Source organism: Oryctolagus cuniculus, chromosome 12, assembly GCF_051225735.1.
Source record: "Oryctolagus cuniculus isolate XC-2025 breed Fujian yellow rabbit chromosome 12, ASM5122573v1, whole genome shotgun sequence".
Classification (NCBI taxonomy): Eukaryota; Metazoa; Chordata; class Mammalia; order Lagomorpha; family Leporidae; genus Oryctolagus; species Oryctolagus cuniculus.
The window spans coordinates 92714358-92731286 of NC_142878.1; the positions used below are offsets into that span (position 1 = coordinate 92714358).

Here is a 16929-nt window from a genome sequence, read left to right on the forward strand (position 1 = left end):
GTCCCCTTCCTGTCTGACTTGGAGCATGCTGGTCCCCAGCCTGGGTGGGTGCAATCCCAGTGCCAGGAACCCACCCCTGGGGATCCTGCAGGCGCCCACTGCTCACCCCCCCTCCCCAGGGGACACTGACCTGCACTGAAACCTCACAATTAATAAAGGAAAAAAAGGGAGCAGGTTTTCCGTGTCCAGAAGGTTCATGGCACTTAATTTTTTTCCAAAAAGTTTGGTGTTGACAGCTGTGGCCTGTGCTCCCCGGAGGGAGCTCTGTCCTGTGAAGAGGAAAGCCCCCACCCCCCGTTCGCCACCCCTGGCCCCCCGCGCCCCACACCAGGGCAGGCGGGACGGGGCAGACACTGCTCTGCAGGCTGTGGCAGGGGATAGCCTGCGCGGTGACATCCCAAGAGCGTGGAGCAGGGACGGCCCAGGCCCCGGCAGGCCAGAGTCCCCGTGGCTGGCCCTGGCCTTGTCAGGAAGGGCTGACCCACTGGGGGAGGGGCAATTAAGACGCAACAGTCAAGCCAACCTTTAAATAGGAACTTTTAAAAATATAAAAACAGCTCATAACAATGACTTTGCATTTTCTTTTTCTCTTCTTCAGGAATAACGTTTTTTTTTTTCTACCCTTGCCCTCCCTTCCGGCTCGAGCCTTAACAAGAGGCAGCCGACACACATCCCAGACCCAGAGAGCGCTCCAGACTTTGGGTGCCCACGTGCCCACCTCCACATCACGCCCAGGCAGGTGCCGGCAGCATCGGCTGCCCGCAGTTGTCCCAGGGCCCTCCCCGCCTGCTCCCTAGGCAGACCACACGTTATAAAATAATCCATAAAAATGCGGTATAAAAATTATCTTCCATATGCTACATCCACAGAGAACCCACCCCGGGCTCTCGACGGCCTTTAGCTTCTCTTTAAAAGAAGAAGAAGAAAAAAAAAAGACCAAAAGAAAAAAACAAAATCCCAATACCTCAGAACGTTTCGGAACCCCACTGCAACCTGTTTGGGCCCTCGAGACTGACAGCTGAGACTGACAGCTGCAAGGAGTTAGCACTTGGTGCGCCAAGGACCTCGGCCCCGCCCCCGGCCCCACCCAGGTCGGGGAGGGGCATCAGGGCTCAGGCTGGCAACCCTGCGGGTTAACAGATTTCCCCTCCAGGGGGAGAGGGAAGGGGCAGAAGGCATTTTATATAAAAGGACAGAACTTCTCATTCTTTTTATTCAAATTAAAAAAAAAAGCACCCCGCCAGCTGTAACTCGTCTCTGGCCGCTCCCTGAGCTGAGCTGCGAGGCCTTTCCTACCTCTGTGTCCTCCGCAGGCCGAGCCGGGCGGGGAGCGAGTGCCTTTGAACTTGCACTTCTCATCCCAATCGGGCACCAAAGAGAAAGAGGAGGGGCTGAGGCCCTGGGAGGCAGAGGGCGGGAGAGGGTGGGTGAGCACAGGGGACCTGGGACACCTGGCTGCCTCTGGGGGGTGTCGGCCCTGTTTTGGGACTGTCCACCAACCATCCTGCCCCTCTGTCTGGCACTCAGTCCAGACACCCCAGCCCACGGGGAGCAAGCTCACTCCAGTGGGCCATAGCGGGCAGGTTCCCTCCCCATCCCACCCCCTCCTCAAGTGGCTCCCCTCCCCATGTGGGAACTCCTGTTTAAAAAAAGACACACGAAGCCCCACCAGAGCGGGCTACAGATACAGCAGGCGAGGACGTGGCCGGAGCCGGGCGGGGAGGGGCCTCCTGCCCCTCGCTGCCCAGCTGCCCAACAACTCTTATTTACACTTTTCACAAACCTTGTGCCCTACACACAAGGGTACAAGGGCCCCCCTCCCCTAGCCCGGCAAATGTGGTCCACTCACAGTGCCCCCCAGCCCAGGGCAGGCAGGGGGGACAGCTCCAAAGACAGGGGACAGAAGAGACATTCATGGGGACATCTGGGGGACTGGAGCCATAAGCCTCCAAAAGAAATCTATTTGTAGCATCTGCCAGTGGTGGTGAGGGGAGGAGGAGGAGAGGAGAGTCCATCCACCCGCGAGACACGCCCATCCGTGCCCAGGAGTCCACACCAGGCCGGGCACGCACACGCTCGGCTGCTCGCAGCCCCTCCTCCGCCGCTTGGGGCCGGCGCCCGGGGTCTCCCTGCCAGAGCCCAGTGGGCTTCTCCCAGGGTCTGACAGCCCTGTTACAGTCCTCGCCTAGTAGATGACCTCATAAACGGTGGCCTTCTTGTCGCCGGAGCCCGTTACAATATATTTGTCATCCGCCGAAATGTCACAACTCAAGACAGACGAGGATTCTTTAGACTGGAGGAGGCAGACGCGGGAAGGCGTGGGGTGCGGAGAGGAAAAAAGAAATACAGAATTCACTTGTTGAGTAGTTGGCGCTGTTTCGGGGCTGTCTGACTGGCTTGTCCCCCAACTCTACCCTCCCCAACCTCGGGCACCTGACACCCTGGCCTGGGAGCGCTCAACCGCTCTGAGGAAGGGACCCTCGGCAGCAGCTGCCGGCTGGCTCTGGAAGCCGTCAGTGTGACAACACAGGCGACCCCGGGCCTTGCAGCCTGGGTCCAGAAGTGGCAGGGTGGAGACCCCAGGGTGCACAGCTGTGCGTGGGTGAATGAGTGAGTGGGGGTGAGTGTGTTCAATAGGTGCGGGGTCCCCAGACCTTGCAAGCCCCGCCTTCCTCGGGTCCCTGTGCCTGCCGCCCGGCCCCCACCAGCGCGGTACCTGGAAAATGCTGGCTCCGTAGGGCGTCCTCCAGGCGTTCAGGAGGTTGTCCTTCCCAGTGCTCACAAACCATTTGCCTGCAGGTGGAGGCCCAGGCTGTCAGGCAGGCCGAGACCGCCAAGCGAGACCCCGGCCCACGTGCAGCTTGCGCGGCCCCTCCTACAGGCGAGAATGCCTCTCTGGAAGAGTGGATTTGCCTCAAACTGCCGTAGCCACGCTCCCCAAAAGACTCTTGTGAAAGCTACTGTGGTCCCCTGGTGGGCACCGCCCGCTTCCTGTCCACAGAGGGGCCGAGAGATGCCCCAGGCCACACAGCGCACCAGGAGCAGGGACACGCTCAGATGCCAACGCTCGTGCTCACCAGCACCCGAACTGTCCTCCCACTGCCCATCCCGCTTCCTCTGCCACAGGCCCCGGGAGGCCTAGTTCTGGGGCCTCGCTCATTGTGACAGGGATGGCTGTGCCCTTGCCATAAGCCCTGGGCACCCCACCCCGCGGGCTCCCATGCCCCCTCCGTCAGGCCGGACCCCGGGCTCACCGCAGTAGGCGAACTTGAGGGAGAGCACGCAGCTCTCGTGCAGGTGCAGCTGGTACTTGTCGGGCTTGGTGTGGTGCAGCACCTCCACGTTGCTGCTCTCCATGCCCACGGCCAGCCACTCCCCCGTGGGGCAGTAACCGAGCGAGAAGATCTGCGGGGGGGGGACGGGCAGCACACTGACCTGGGCGCCCTCTGGCCTCCCCAGAGGTGCCGAGACCCTTCCCACCCCCATTTTAGAGGTAAGGAAATTGAGGCTCAAGGACGTTGCTGACTCCAGAAGGCAGCAGCAGAGCCAGGCATCAAGCTCAGAGGCTCAGCTGTGTCATGACCAAGGTCACCTTCGTCCCTTTGCCTTTTATATCTTTTCTTAACAAAAAAACGCCCAAAAACTGAAATAGTGAGTATTTAAGAAGTGTTAACTACTTAAGATTAAAATATTGGCTACTCAGGACTAAAATAGCTGAGGTAATTGGGATGGTAAAGCCACCGCCTGCAGTGCCAGCATCCCATATGGGTGCTGGTTCGAGACACAGCTGCTCGATTTCTGATCCAGCTCTCTGCTATGGCCTGGGAAAGCAGAAGATGGCCCAAATCCCTGGGCCCTGCTCCAGCGAGAGAGACCCAGAAGAAGCTCCCGGCTCCTGGCTTCTGATCGGCGCAGCTCCGGCCGTTGCGGCCAATTGGGGAGTGAACCAGCGGATGGAAGACCTCTCTCTCTCTCTCTCTCTCTCTCTCTCTCTGTGTAACTCTGACTTTCAAATAAACAAAGAGATCTTTAAAAAATTTTTTTGAGCTAAGTGATAAAAATAAGCAGTAGCCACACCTGGCACGAGCCATGCTTACGGCTCAGACCTTCGGGAGGACCCTTTCTGGCCCTCCCATCGGAGCTGCTGTTAGTCGAGTAAGGAAGCCGAGGAAAAAGCGCTCCACAGCGGCAGAGCTGGGAATGCAATCCCCACAGCCAGGCCAAGCTTGCCCACCTCCAGGGTCATGTCCACGTGGCAGCCTGCACTTCCTCCCAGGGAAGGGGAGGTGGAAGGGCGAGGTGTGGGGGCGCACCTGGGAGGTGAAGTCATGTTGCTGCAGCTGCCGGCCCTCCCGCAGGTCCCAGGAGCGCACAGTGTTGTCCAGGCCCCCGGTCCACAGCTTGGTGCCGTCGTGGGAGATGTCTATGCAGCTGGCCCCATCCGTGTGGCCCTGGAACTGCCTGTGAAGGCCACGCAGGGACGAAGGTTGAGCTCGGCTGCCTGCACCTCAGGGAGCAGGCAAGCTCTGTGCCAGTGCAGAGGAGAAACCAAGGCCCGGGGGCCGTGATCCCTTAGTGAGCAGGACGCAAAGCGAGGCTGCGAGGACCAGAACCTTGGCCCAGGCTACTGGAACACAGGCCCTGCAGAGAGCTCCCTGCTGCTCCGGGGGAAAGGTGGGAGGGCCCAGGGGATTCTGGCTGAGAAGATTCAGAGAGAGGAAGCCAGCCTGCTCTGTTGGACGCGGCTCCCTGGCCTGCACTCGGCACAACCCCCGGTGTCTTCTGGACCCTGCACAGACCCCGGGGCTGGGGCAGCCCCACCACTAACGACGACCCAAGAACAGGCAGTGACGTGCACTGAGCCAGGCCCGGAAGTCCCGCCTTGCCCATGGTGTGCCTAGACACCTGCCCACCGCTGGGCTCAGGGCTGCAGCTCTGCTCCCAAAGCCCGCATTTCGCCACCACTCTTCTCCTCTGATCCCTGCCCTCAGCTTCCCTACCACTCCCCCTCCTCCCCAGAGCCTTCTCCCAAGCTCCCTGAGCCACGGAGCCTCTCTCCCGACAAGCTCAGCTGCCTTTCCCTCGGGCATCGCTCATCAGAGCTGCCGTGGACGCGGCCGTCACAGCAGGCAGCTCCCCGCCCCGGCCCTCACCTGACCAGGGTCTGGTTGTGCAGGTCCCAGACGGCGATGTTCCCATCGCTGCAGCAGGAGAAGCAGACTTTGGCGTCGGGGCTGATGGCCAGGGCGTAGCAGGCGGGCGCCGAGGACGTCAGCTCGGCCTTGATGCGCGGCGTGGGCGAGGCCAGGTCCCAGATGGTGAGCGTGCTGGCCTCGCCGCCCACGATGAGCGTGCGCCCGTCGGGGAGCAGCTTGCAGGAGCGGATGTAGTTATCCCTGTTCTGGAGGGAGGAGGGGCTGGGTTGAGCGCTCATTGAGCCCATGCCCAGTCCTGAGGCCCAGGAAAGGCACACCGCGCGACACCAAGCAGCCACACCAGCCCTGCCAGGTCGTCCCTGTTTCTCAAAGCAACAAGCCTTTCTCGCCAGCAACCACGCTACCAAGGCTTGGCCACGCCAGGCAGCTTGACCACAACTGCTCAGCCTACCCTGGTCTCGGCACCCTCACCAGGCAGTCTAGCTGGGAGATGGGGCTCTTGCTGCCCGGCTGGCTGATGTCCCAGATCTTCACGCAGCCCTTGCCACCGGTGTAGACGTGCCGTGTGGGGTTGCTGATGGTCACAGCACATACCACCTCCCCATGGCTGAGCGTGTTGATTTGCCGGGCGTGTCTGGGGATGCCAGGGCCCGCCAGGGCGTCGTGGGGGAAGGGCACGGGCTGCATCTGCCCGTCGGCGCTCACGTGGAAGGAGTACGCGCTGGAACGAGAGGCAGCGTCACGTGCGCCGTCCGCCCTGCCTGCAGGCCCCTCTCCTGAGATCTCTCCCACGCAGGGACCCCACAGCTCCTCTCCACAGTGGGGCTGCCGAGGATCCCAGCCTGGGTTTTAACTCCCGTCCATCAGTCCCTGCTCCGGACCAGATGGCACTCTGCCACCTCCTCCCTAACGGGGCCAAGGTGCCGGCGAGGCACATCTGCTGGCCCTGCTGTGCTGCGCTCCGTGTGTCCCCCACTTCTGCTCCCAGGGCTTTTGGGGGTGACAGTGGTTCGATGAGGGAGCTAGCAGAGGCCGGGCTGGCGAGCTGTCCCACGGCGTCATGACCTCCACCAGCAGAGCCATCAGCGGACGCCGATGCAGAGACTCCCTAGGCCCCAGAACCACAGCCAGGGGCACCTCTGTGCTTTACAAAGCACCAGGCCTTGGGCGGCCAGTTACGGGAAACAGAACGGCAAAGGCCAGGGCGATGCCCTCTGAGGTCAACGCCCTGTGGGCAGCGGGAGCCCCGCGAACAGTCAGGAAAGAGCCCCGGCATCGTGGGCCTGCCTCACCTTCTCGCCCCCCAGCACCCCATGGAGGTGAAAGGTCAGGGCAGTGTGAGGATGACCAACAGTGCCCCATGGAGGTGAAAGGTCAGGGCAGTGTGAGGATGACCAACAGTGCCTGGGGTGTTTTCTAACAGGGGGACCTAAAGCGATCACCTTGGTCCCCTCTTAGAAGGGGAGCTCCCAGGGTGGCACCTCGGCCAAATGCCTCTGCAGAGACTGGCACCTCCCCCAGGGGCGGGGGGGAACGGCTCTGTGCTCTGCCCTGCCAAGCCCTAGGGAGCACGAGCCCTCACACAGCCCAAGCTTACGGTTTTCCACCAGGGATGGAGGCCAGGCTTGAGGGCAGGCCCGTGGCCCGCATCGGGGGGTGAGGGTCAAAGCCAACCTGGAAGATAAGGCAGCGCTGTGTCAGAGATGGCCCCTCCGCGGCCTCCCCTTCACCTACACATCTCCTAGGGCGGCTCTGCCTCTTCAGAATGAGACAGCGAGCCGGGAGGGCACACGCAGCTGGGGGAAGGCAGGGGGCTGTTCCCACTAAGCTCTCCAAGCTTCTCCCTGCCCTGCTGGCCTAATGGGCCTGTGCGTGGACAGGACATGGACAGAGAAGGTGCCTCCTGCAAAGAGCCCTACCTCAGCTGGCCCAAAGCCTAACTGTTCATCAGCAGTAACCTGGCAACAGGCCCTGGCTCCCGGACCCTTGGCATTGCCGTCCCCACCCACCATGATTCCCTGAGAGGCTGCTATGGGTGAGGCCCCACGGCCACTCCTGGAGCACATGTGCTTTTTGCCAAGTCTCCACGATTTCTGCCAAACCCCCTCCCCGCCGTCCCAAGGCCCCGGGCCCCTCTGCACGCAGGGAGCACCACGGCAACCGCCCACCTCCACACCCCACCCTCCCCAGTCCCCCCCAAAAAGACCAAAAGGACCAAAAGGTCTACGTACAGCGCCAAAGCTCACCATGGGCGATCGGCCGTAGGCGGCCGCGGCGGCGGCAGCGGCGGCGCTCATCTGGGGCGGGATGTTGTGGAGGCTGGCGTAGGCGCCGGGGCTGGTGAGCGAGCCGTTCATCTCGTGATGGCTCATCATGGCGAACGGTGCCGCGTAGGAGCTGGTGATGGAGATGGGCGTGCGCAGGGCAGAGGCTGCGAGGGGGCGGCAGTCAGCGGGAGGGGGCCGCTCCTCCCTGCCCTGCAGCAACCCTGACTGCCTGCTCCGGGAAGCCCTCTCGGATTGAACCCACCCAGAGGGGACCCCAGCTTGCAGACAGGGGAGGCTTGAGCTGGAGTTGATGCCCACCTCTTTTGACACAGCCTCATAGAGCCAGGGCAGAAGCAGGCCTTGGGGGTCCTGACCTGTCTGAGCCTCTGGGCAGCTCCAGCCCTGGGCCCTTCTCATTAACCCAGGCCATGGTGCCCGCCCGCCCCACAGAGCCCACCCCAGGCTGGCTGCCTGTCACACCTATTGGGTCCATGCCTGAAGGTTTGGCCGGCATGGAGCGGAGCCCCGGGGTGGTGCTGGTGCCTGGAGTCGGGGCATCGTTCCTGGGAGTCGGTGTGTTGGACTTGAGCCCCGGGGTGGACGATTTGTCATTCTGAATAGGAAAGAGACAACAAGAAGGGCCATGAGGACCTGTGCCCCCAACAGCCCAGCGCCAGCCAGGTGCCACCCTCAGCTCAGCAGCTTGATCCCGGCCCAGCCTCCTTTAGCAGGGTGTGGGGGCACGTGCAGCAGCTGGGGTTCAGGAATGTCAGCGCAGGGCCCCACACCTGCAGTCGCTCTGCCCTCCCGCCAGTGCAGCTCCAGCTCCGGCCTCTGCATATCCTGCCTCCCGCTCTGCTCCTACCACCTCAGCCTCTGCAGAGGGCACCAAGGGTGGACCCCACGTACATGACCGAGGTCTTTGGTCTTGGAAGAAGGCGTGCTGCTGGAGGAGCCCACGGAGGCAGGGCTGGTGGGGGCATCTTTCTTCAGGCCCCGGGCCTTGTCCAGTCCATTTTCAGGGGGGGAGTGTGCCGGGCTCACCCTGGGCGTTGCTGGGTCCTAAACACAGAGGGGTGCCCTGAGAGTGAGCCCCAGGCTACGGCCTCCCCTGCTCCCTGTGGGTGGGTGGGTGGGGGAGGGGCCCAAGAGTCTGGCTCAAAGGCTGGAGGCCCCAGGCTGGGCAGCCACCTGTCACCCCCGTGTGATCTGCAGTCTGGGGTCAGGGAGCGGTGACCTGTCCAAGATCAGACACAAGTCACAGACTCTAATCGGTCTCCTGCTCCTCCCACGTGGCCGAGGCTCACCTCTGGGGGCTCGCCACCCTCACCTCCAGATGGGGACAGGCAGCGCTGACTTGAAGCCCACGGGGATTAGAAGCTGGCCCCTCCCTGAGAGCTTCCCTCCAGAGACTCCACGCCGCAAGTCCTGGGTGCCCACGCAGCAAAACCCAGCCCGGCTCCTCCTGACTTGCCCGATGCCCCAAGACCCGAGGCTGCCTCGCCCTGCACGGGCTGCCAGAGACAGGTGGAACAGGTCCTCACGCCTGCGGAGGCTATGCCCTCCCTGCAACCCGGGGCCGCCCTTACCTCATTGGAAACGTCCACCACCAGATCGTCACTCTTGTCCCCATCGCTGTCCTGCAAAGGACAAGCAAGCCGCTGGTCAGTGAGAGGCCGGGCCTTTCCAGTGGGGCTCTCCCCACCTGCCCCGCCCCTTCCAGCAGCCAGGAACTGTCCCGGCCAGACCAACGCCCATGCCAGAGGCAGAGAGCACAGCCAGGGGCTGACTGATCAAGCCCCACGATGCCCCCAACCTGCCCCACACGGGCAGGCACGATGGCCACGTGACTGCCACGGCCTCCAGTGCCGGGGCTGTCACATCAGGTGATATCAAAGGCCACAGCTGAGGGTGCCAAGTGGGGCAGATTAGGGTCGTAAGGGCACCACGGTGATGGGGTGGGCTTGCTCAGGGCCTCACGGAGCTCCCCATCCAGCGCCTGACCACAGTGGCTCCCAGGGTCCTCTCTCCAAGCCCTGCCCACCTCAGGGGGGCCGTCTTTCCCCACGTGTGCCTGCGTGACTCACGGCCCGGCCCCGGGAGGGCTGAGGCCCGCGCGCCTCCCGCAGACGTACGTATCGGCTCAGGCTGTCCTTCTCCTCCGCCTTGCGCTTCTTGGCCTCCAGGCTGTAGTCGGCGGAGCCCCGGTGCTTCTCGCTGGCTCGCAGGCTTTCTGAAGGTGACACCGAGTTATTCTGGAAGCAAAGAGAGGACCGGGGTCAGAAACCTCGTGAGTTCTCATCCGACTGCCTGGCCTGGGTCCTCCAGGAGCTGCCCTGTGAGCACCCCAAACTCTCCTTTGCGGCAACACTGCTGCTGGCAGATAACTAACTTCGTAGTTAGCCCTGCACCTGCTGGCCTGTGATGGCCGCGAGGGCCACCTGTGTCTGGATCACCACCTGTCCCATCTCACGCCAGCCACACTTCCTCAAGCAAAGGAGGGGTTGGTGGGCTTTGAACCGACACTGGTAAGATGCATCTGAGAGGCTGGTGTTGTGGCACAGAGGGTTAAAGCCCTAGCTTGAAGCACTGGCATCCCATATGGGCGCCAGTTCTAGTCCCCACTGCTCCACTTCCGATATAGCTCTCTGTTGTGGGCTGGGAAAGCAGTAGAAGATGGCCCAAGTCCTTGGGCCCCTGCACTCACTTCTTCTGGGAGACCCAGAAGATGATCCTGGCCCCTGGCTTCAGATCGGCGCAGCTCCGGCTATTGCAGCCATCTGGGGAGTGACCCAGCGATGGAAGACCTCTCTCTCTCTGTCTCTACCTCTCTCTGCAATTCTGACTTGCAAATAAATAAAATAAGTCTTAAAAAAAAAATAAAAAAGATGCATCTGAGCCCAGAGCTCTGCTCCATCCACACAGCCCGATGGCCAGGAGCATAATGGAACAAGAAGCCCAAGGCCATGAAGGCTCTGCTGCTCGCTGCAGGGTGGGCAGGAGCCTTGGAGCAGACAGCATCTTCCCCTCTGTAGCCATTGCAAAGCAGGGGCCCTGGAGGGGTTATGGAGAACAGAAGCTGACATCATGGACGTCCATGTCCCTCAAGCCAATGGCACCACAATGAGCTTGTTCTTCACTGTAAAGCAAGGGAGGGGGAGGGCCCTGTGGGGCTGCAGGCCTGGGAAGAGGGAAAATGGCCCGACAGTTGAGGCAGGAGATGCACTGGCCGCCGGGCCTGGGGAGGAGTGACCTTGCTGTGGCTGGGGACAGGGACAGGGGAGCCGACCTCGGTAGGACAGCCTCTCACCAAGACTGATGCCCCCTGGGCGGCCGTGGGGCTTTCTCTTTTCTAAGAGGCCAAGCTACACCTGCACCCTCTCACTCATCCAGCTTTCTAAGCACTCGCCCAGGGGATAGGCCAGCTGCCAGGTGCCAGGGGTGGCGGGATGAACAAGACCCCGTCGTGCCCTCCAGGATCTTACAGTCCTGCTACAGAGAGCGAGACCAGTCAGTGTCCCCAGGCAGCCCGGCACGACGAGGTCACACAGGGACGGGGTGGCATCTGTTCTAATGAGAAGGGCTTTGCTCCCTAGCTTCCTGCAAGGCTGGCTGGGGGCAAGTCACGGGGAGAGACAGCGGCGGGGTGGGGGGTGAGGGGGCCAGGGCAGGCAGTGGGCAGCCTCTGGGGGTGGGGAGGGGAAGGGGGAAGAAGGATGGGAGCCAGAGAGAGCAGAACTTCATTTCCTCTCCTAAACCGGTTTCTGGGTGGCCCTAGCCTGCCAAGTCTCTGCCTGGAGCAAATTAAAATGGCAGAGTTATCAAGCCTTGAAGGAAAGATGGAGGCTCTAATGGAACTGCAGCTCCAGCCTGCCCGCAGCCGCCCGCGCACAGCCGCAATTCAATTAGCTGCTGTGAGCACCGGCAAGGAAAAAAAAATCACCGTGCTTTCATTTCATGTCGCCCGACAGCGGCGGCCACCCCGTGCTAAGCAGAAGCGCTCCCAGCGCCTGGGGCTGGCCGCCCCTCGCGGGCGGGCGGGCGGGCGGCGGCTGCTCGCATCTCTCCCCACGGCCCGGTGCGCAGCCCTGGAGAACAGGGAGCTCTTTCTTCTCAGGCAGTCGGGCTGAAAACCCTCGCGCTACCGGAGAGTCATGTCAGGCATTTAGCGGCTTCGATCCAGCCCGCCTCTGGCTGGCAGGCGGCCAAAAAACTAAGTATTTTTTATTGCTTCGGCTAGGCGAGGAAATATGAATGAAGCTACCTCTAATTGGACTCCAGACTAACCCCTCTGGGACAGCTTCCAGCCCATCCGCCCGCCCCTCCCGCCCCGACACAGCTCTGTCCTCCCTGCCACCGGCCTCATCTGTTGACAACCTGGCTTCCCAAGGCCGACTGCTCGGGGCTGCAGCCCCCGCTGGCTCCGGCTCCACATGCACACAGCCCTGCTGCCTGCAACCTAGGCCTTGCCGCCCACCTGCACGGGGGCTGCAGCTGCACGCTCATTTGAACCTGCAGTGGCCGGGCTGGCCGCTGCTCGGGGGCTGTGGGCAGGGGATGTGAGTGCCTGTTGCAGAGGGAGGGGCTCAGCTCTTGGGAATCCCCTGTGGGTTTCTTTTAGCAGGAAGTTTTCACAGATGGGGGCACAGAATCAAAAGTAAATAGGAATGAAGAAGAGAACAAAGACGGGAGCTGAGCCGGCAGCAGAGCCCGTTAGCCAGCTCATCTGCACCCGCGTCCATTAGAAGGAGCTTTTCCCACCAGAGCTAGGGCATTTGGGGAGTGAACCACCAGATGACCTGTCATGCATCTTGTTTTCTAACTTGTCAAGACAGGTACCGTTATACAAAGAGAAGCTGACAGGTCTTGGCTGGGAGGGAGTTATCAGCATGGCACTGAGAGGCTCAGACAAGCAAAGAGGGTGAGCCAACATCCCATGAAAAGCTACGACCAGACCTAAGCTTTACAGCACCTAACCTAGCCCTGCTCCCACCCACACAAACTGCCTCTCGAAATGCCACTGAACATCAACACTAAAGCAGGCGAAATGGGCTTTCGGCTTCCGTGGCTCCTTTCGTAAATCCTCCCCATTCCTGGGATCAGATGTGGGCTCCACGCACCTCGGCAAGTGAGGGAAGACAGCAGCACGGCCAGAGGGAGGTCTGGAGCCGGCCCGGGGCGCGGGCTGGAGGGAGCTGCTCGGGATGCTTAGTTGACTGCCTGCCCTTCCAGGGCCGACTTAACACGAGGCACTAACCAAAGCCTCCTGACAGATTAGATGGCCCCAGATACAAGGCGGTGGCGAGGAATAAAATAGCTTTGCTAATCGCGGGAGGGTTTTTTTGTATCCAGACTCTGCTGCGCTTATTCACTTGAAACAGAACCTCGGAGCCTCTGTGCGATCAGGAAGATTTACAGTGAACCTCAGAGCTGGCAGACACGCAGGCGGCCCGGCCTCAGCACTCGCCTGCTAGCACCTCCTCAACCTGAGCAAGAGCCCAGCACAGGGTGGACCTCGGGTGCTGGAGAGCAATCCAGAGGCTCCAGGATCTTCCACAAGGCTTCTGCCCTGGGTGGTGGGCGAGAACCTGGGCTCAGGATGTGGGACACTGGGGTCCCGCATCCCGGGTTCAGTCGCTGGCTGCACGGAGCCCACTGGCTGCACGGGTGCTCACAGACTTCCCTGGTGAATCACTTCGCTCACCGGGGAGTTAGAGCTCACTCACGCCGAGCTCTAAGGCCTTCCAGAGCTCAAGGTCACTCCTAGCAGGTGATGACAATCCCAGCTTTGCAACAGTAACCACCTCCCCACCCCCCTCATCGCGTCTGCATTAAGACTTCATCACCAAGGCATCAGCACTGAAGCCAAGTCTCTGGCTCTGGGCAAGACTAACAGCAAAAGCCTGGGCCTGAACCCCAGGATGGATGGCCTCCAGGCACCACCCCTATCCCCAGCCCTCTTCCTCCCCGCCCCTCCCCGCCCCGCGGGTCCCAGAACTTGGACACTCACCGTGCTGGATTCCCTTTCTTCGGGGGGAAAGAAGGCCAAGGCGGAGGAAGGTCAGGATCCCCACAACCAACACAGAAAAGGAAAGAGGTCAGTCCGGGTGGCTGGGGCAGAAACCATCCCACTGGCTTCACAACGGGCAGGTGGCCCAGCCCTCGGCCTCCGCTGCCCATCGTTCCCCAGGAGACTCCGGAGGCCTCCACTCAGCTCCCCCTGGCATGCCGGGAGCGCCAGGTGGGCTCCTCAGCAGACTGGCTGCTAAAGCCACAGGCTCCGGCAGGATCCTGCTACGGAAACTAACTGCAGGGCGCGGGAATTGAGAACATGACTGGTAAACAAAAAATAAAAGGAACTTGGGAGTGGCCCTTTTTCCAATCAACCCTGTTCAAAGCCCCTGGAAGCTGGAGCCTGGACTGTGTGCTGGGCTCAGCACCAGCTCCCCATTCTCCAGGCTGCTGGGAGCTCGTCTTCGAGTGCCAAGACAATCCCACCACGGGGACACCACCTTAGCCCCCAGTTCCCAGGACCTGTCAGAACCCCTGCTCCATCCACACCTGTGCACTCCTCTCCCTGTGGGCTAGATGGCAGCCCACCTAGCAGGATGAAGGGTCAGGTGTCCTTCAGGACAGAGAGCACCAGGTGCACATCGGGGTCTGGGGGACGGTGCGTGTGCATGGGCTATTGGTTTCCGAGTGCCAGGGGCTCCACAGCGGGAACTCCAAACCCTTTGCCAGTTCCTGGGCCCGGGGCGTCCGCATCTGCTGGGTCCATTCACCTTGGGGCTGCCAGGCGCCTGGCCCTTCCCCACCCTCTGCCCCCAGCCCCAGCTCGGGTCGCACCTCGGTGGTCAAGTTCATGGTGGTTCTTCTCATCCTTCACGGCCAGGTGGGCCTGGCTGCCCAGTGCACCGAGTGCCAGCAGCCCAGAGCTGCTCCCCGTCCCTGGGGGGATCCCTGGAGGCTGCAGGCCTGACGGGTGGGGCGGCAGCTGCACGGGGGGCCCGTGTGTGGCGTGGGACAGGTGCTGCGCCTGGAGCTGCTGCTGCTGTAATGAAGTTGGTGGTGAGTGCAGGTGAGCGGGAGGGGGCAGGGCGGCTGGGGAGGGAGCGTCTCGGTGGCAGGGGAAAGCACCCCCAAGACCTCTGCCCCCAGATCAACCCACATGCTAACGCACTGCAATTCACAATTCACATACAAGACTGACATCTTCAAGCACCCCCACCCCCACAGTTCAGGATCAGTATTTCAATAGCATAAATAATGCATGCTTTTTTGAAAGTCATCAGGGCCCCTCTCCGCGGAGGAGGACCCATTTTTAAGCTCACAGCTCATGCACACATGCCTCCGCCATCAGCAGCCAGCGTCTCCCACCCTGAGCCTATATCCAGAGCACAAGTCCTTAATTTTGATGGATTCAAGCACAATAGGGCAGGTGGGGCCAGGGCAGGCAGCAGGGTGAGCTTGGGGCCACTGGGACAGGAGCAAGGGTCGCTGGTCATCAGAGCTGAGGCTTTGGAATCACAGACCAGGATTCAAACCCCAGCTCTGGGTGGCCTTGGGCAGCCCACTTCAACTCCCTGTTGTGTACCGGAGCTGTCAGCTGGCGTAGGCGAGCTACCACTCCTGGAACCCCGGGACAGTGCGTGCTTCCACTGGGCACAGTGAGCTCCCACTCTAAACTCTTCACACGTGTGGGCTTGGCATTATCATCAAAGGCAATCACAGCTTCACCCCAGCCCCGAGGCAAAGACTCTGGCCCCAGGCCTCTCTCTCCTGCCCTTCCTACACTCAGGGGACGAGTGGGGGCCTGAGCACTCCCGAGCAGCCATGACGGATGTCCCTCATCTTCCTGGGATTGCACCAAGAATGGGGGTGCCGTGCAAGCAGGCTTAGGGACGGAAATCTCTCTTCGGATTGGCTGGGGCTGTGGGCGTGTTGGTCTGTGCCCACAGCTTTCGTCTCTGTTAGTGCAAAAGGGAACCAATCCTCGCTGAACACCTGGCACTTTCCAACAATGATCTCTGATTCTTCTAACCACCTGGCAAAGGAGTAGTAGTGCCCATTTCGCAGAGGGGCAAACTGATGCTTAAGGGGCTGGAGTGGATGGCCAGTAACTGGCCCAACTCCACCACCAGGAAATGGGATTTGCACTCAAAGATCCCCAAGGCAGGAGGCAAGAGGAGTGGACAAAGAGCAAAGACCTGACCAGCAGACATAGCTCACTGCTGACCGAGGGAGTCTGCGTGCCAATGCAAAACGCTCTCTGCACTAGAACAGATGAGAAGGGAGGCAGGCAGTTCTGGCCAAAAGGCAGACTCTAGGAGGCAATTCATTTTTGAGGTAAAGACTTAGCTCCTCCCCACCCCCACTTCCCCAAGCAAGCCACAAAAGCCAAGCTGGCGCCATCCCAAAGTTAATGGCCATGACACTCTGTGTCTCAGCTGTGGGTGCAGGGCTGCTCAGGATCCCCAGGGCCCCTGGGATGCCTGCTGCCAGGCCATGTGTGGAAGCTGCTGGTGGGCACTGGTCCCAGGGTGGGCTGACCCCAGCTCTGCCCCCAGACACCACAGCAAAGCATCACAGGAACGTGCGGGGCAGAAACCCAAGCCTCTTGGCCAAGAACTTGCATTTCTCCCAGCGGGGGTTCCCCATCTTTTCTTTGGAAAGAAAATAGAATCCTTATTACAAAAATAATGCACTCTCATTGTAGGACAATACTGAGAGCAAGCATAGATTACAACTCAAGGAAAAATTACCCTCAATCCCACCCCTAAGGTTCCCCTGCTAATTGCTCTAGATTTTCCTCTATGGAAATGTACAATTTTAAATGCATGTCTAATAAACAGAAGGGTTCTTGTTAACAGTTTGGTTTTAATAGGAGTGTTCTGAAGAAAGCCACCTGCCCTTTTAGTGGCTGTATAGTATTCTCTCATGTAGCGGGATGTGGAGAATTATCGGAACCCAGTTTTGAAATGAGTCTCCAGCACGCCCCGTTTAGTTCAGATGAGTTGCCGATGAAACAGAGCAAGGATGGAGGCAGCAAACCGGCTTTTCACAATGTGGAGCCAGTAAGACCCTCGGCAAAGGCAGGAAGGAGGGGCAGGCTGGTATCAAAGTGGCTCTGCCAGGGCCGGCACTGTGGTATAGTGGGTAAAGCCTCTGCCAGCAGTGCCGGCATCCCGCATAGCCAGCTGGTTGGAGTCCTGGCTGCTCCACTTCCGATCCAGCTTTCTGCTATGGCCTGAGAAAGCAGTGGAAGATGCCCCAAGTGCTTCAGCCCCTATACCCGGGTGGGAGACCCAGAAGAAGCTCTTGGCTCCTGGCTCTGGATTGGCTCATCTCCAGCCATTGTGGCCATTTGGGGGGTGAACCAGTGGATGGAAGACTCTCTCTCTCTCTCTCTCTCTCTCTGCCTCTGCATCTCTGTAACTCCACCTTTCAAATAAATTAATAAATCTTAAAAAAAAAAAAAAAAAAGGCGGCGGCTCTGCCACCTGTGT

General features: G+C 60.6%; 1 protein-coding gene across 10 annotated transcripts in view; it reads right to left on the minus strand.

Moving 5' to 3' along the window:
* Positions 1-520: 520 nt before the first annotated feature.
* The window catches only part of TLE3 (TLE family member 3, transcriptional corepressor), a 40498-nt gene continuing 24089 nt past the window's right edge, over positions 521-16929 (minus strand). For 2 of the 10 annotated variants that reach the window (XM_008249824.5, XM_089309493.1), the window contains exons 7-20: positions 14270-14471; positions 13434-13450; positions 9559-9678; positions 9013-9063; positions 8333-8485; positions 7904-8036; positions 7403-7587; positions 6754-6830; positions 5628-5877; positions 5154-5401; positions 4314-4461; positions 3255-3405; positions 2717-2793; positions 521-2293 (exon numbers count right to left, since the gene is read on the minus strand). In XM_008249824.5, the coding sequence (XP_008248046.1) occupies positions 2186-2293; positions 2717-2793; positions 3255-3405; positions 4314-4461; positions 5154-5401; positions 5628-5877; positions 6754-6830; positions 7403-7587; positions 7904-8036; positions 8333-8485; positions 9013-9063; positions 9559-9678; positions 13434-13450; positions 14270-14471 (1920 nt within the window). In that variant the 3' untranslated portion in view covers positions 521-2185. Of the gene's footprint in view, positions 2294-2716; positions 2794-3254; positions 3406-4313; positions 4462-5153; positions 5402-5627; positions 5878-6753; positions 6831-7387; positions 7588-7903; positions 8037-8332; positions 8486-9012; positions 9064-9558; positions 9679-13433; positions 13451-14269; positions 14475-16929 lie in introns of all 10 variants that reach the window. The other 8 variants (XM_008249823.5, XM_008249821.5, XM_008249826.5 and 5 more) reach the window with 5 other exon arrangements.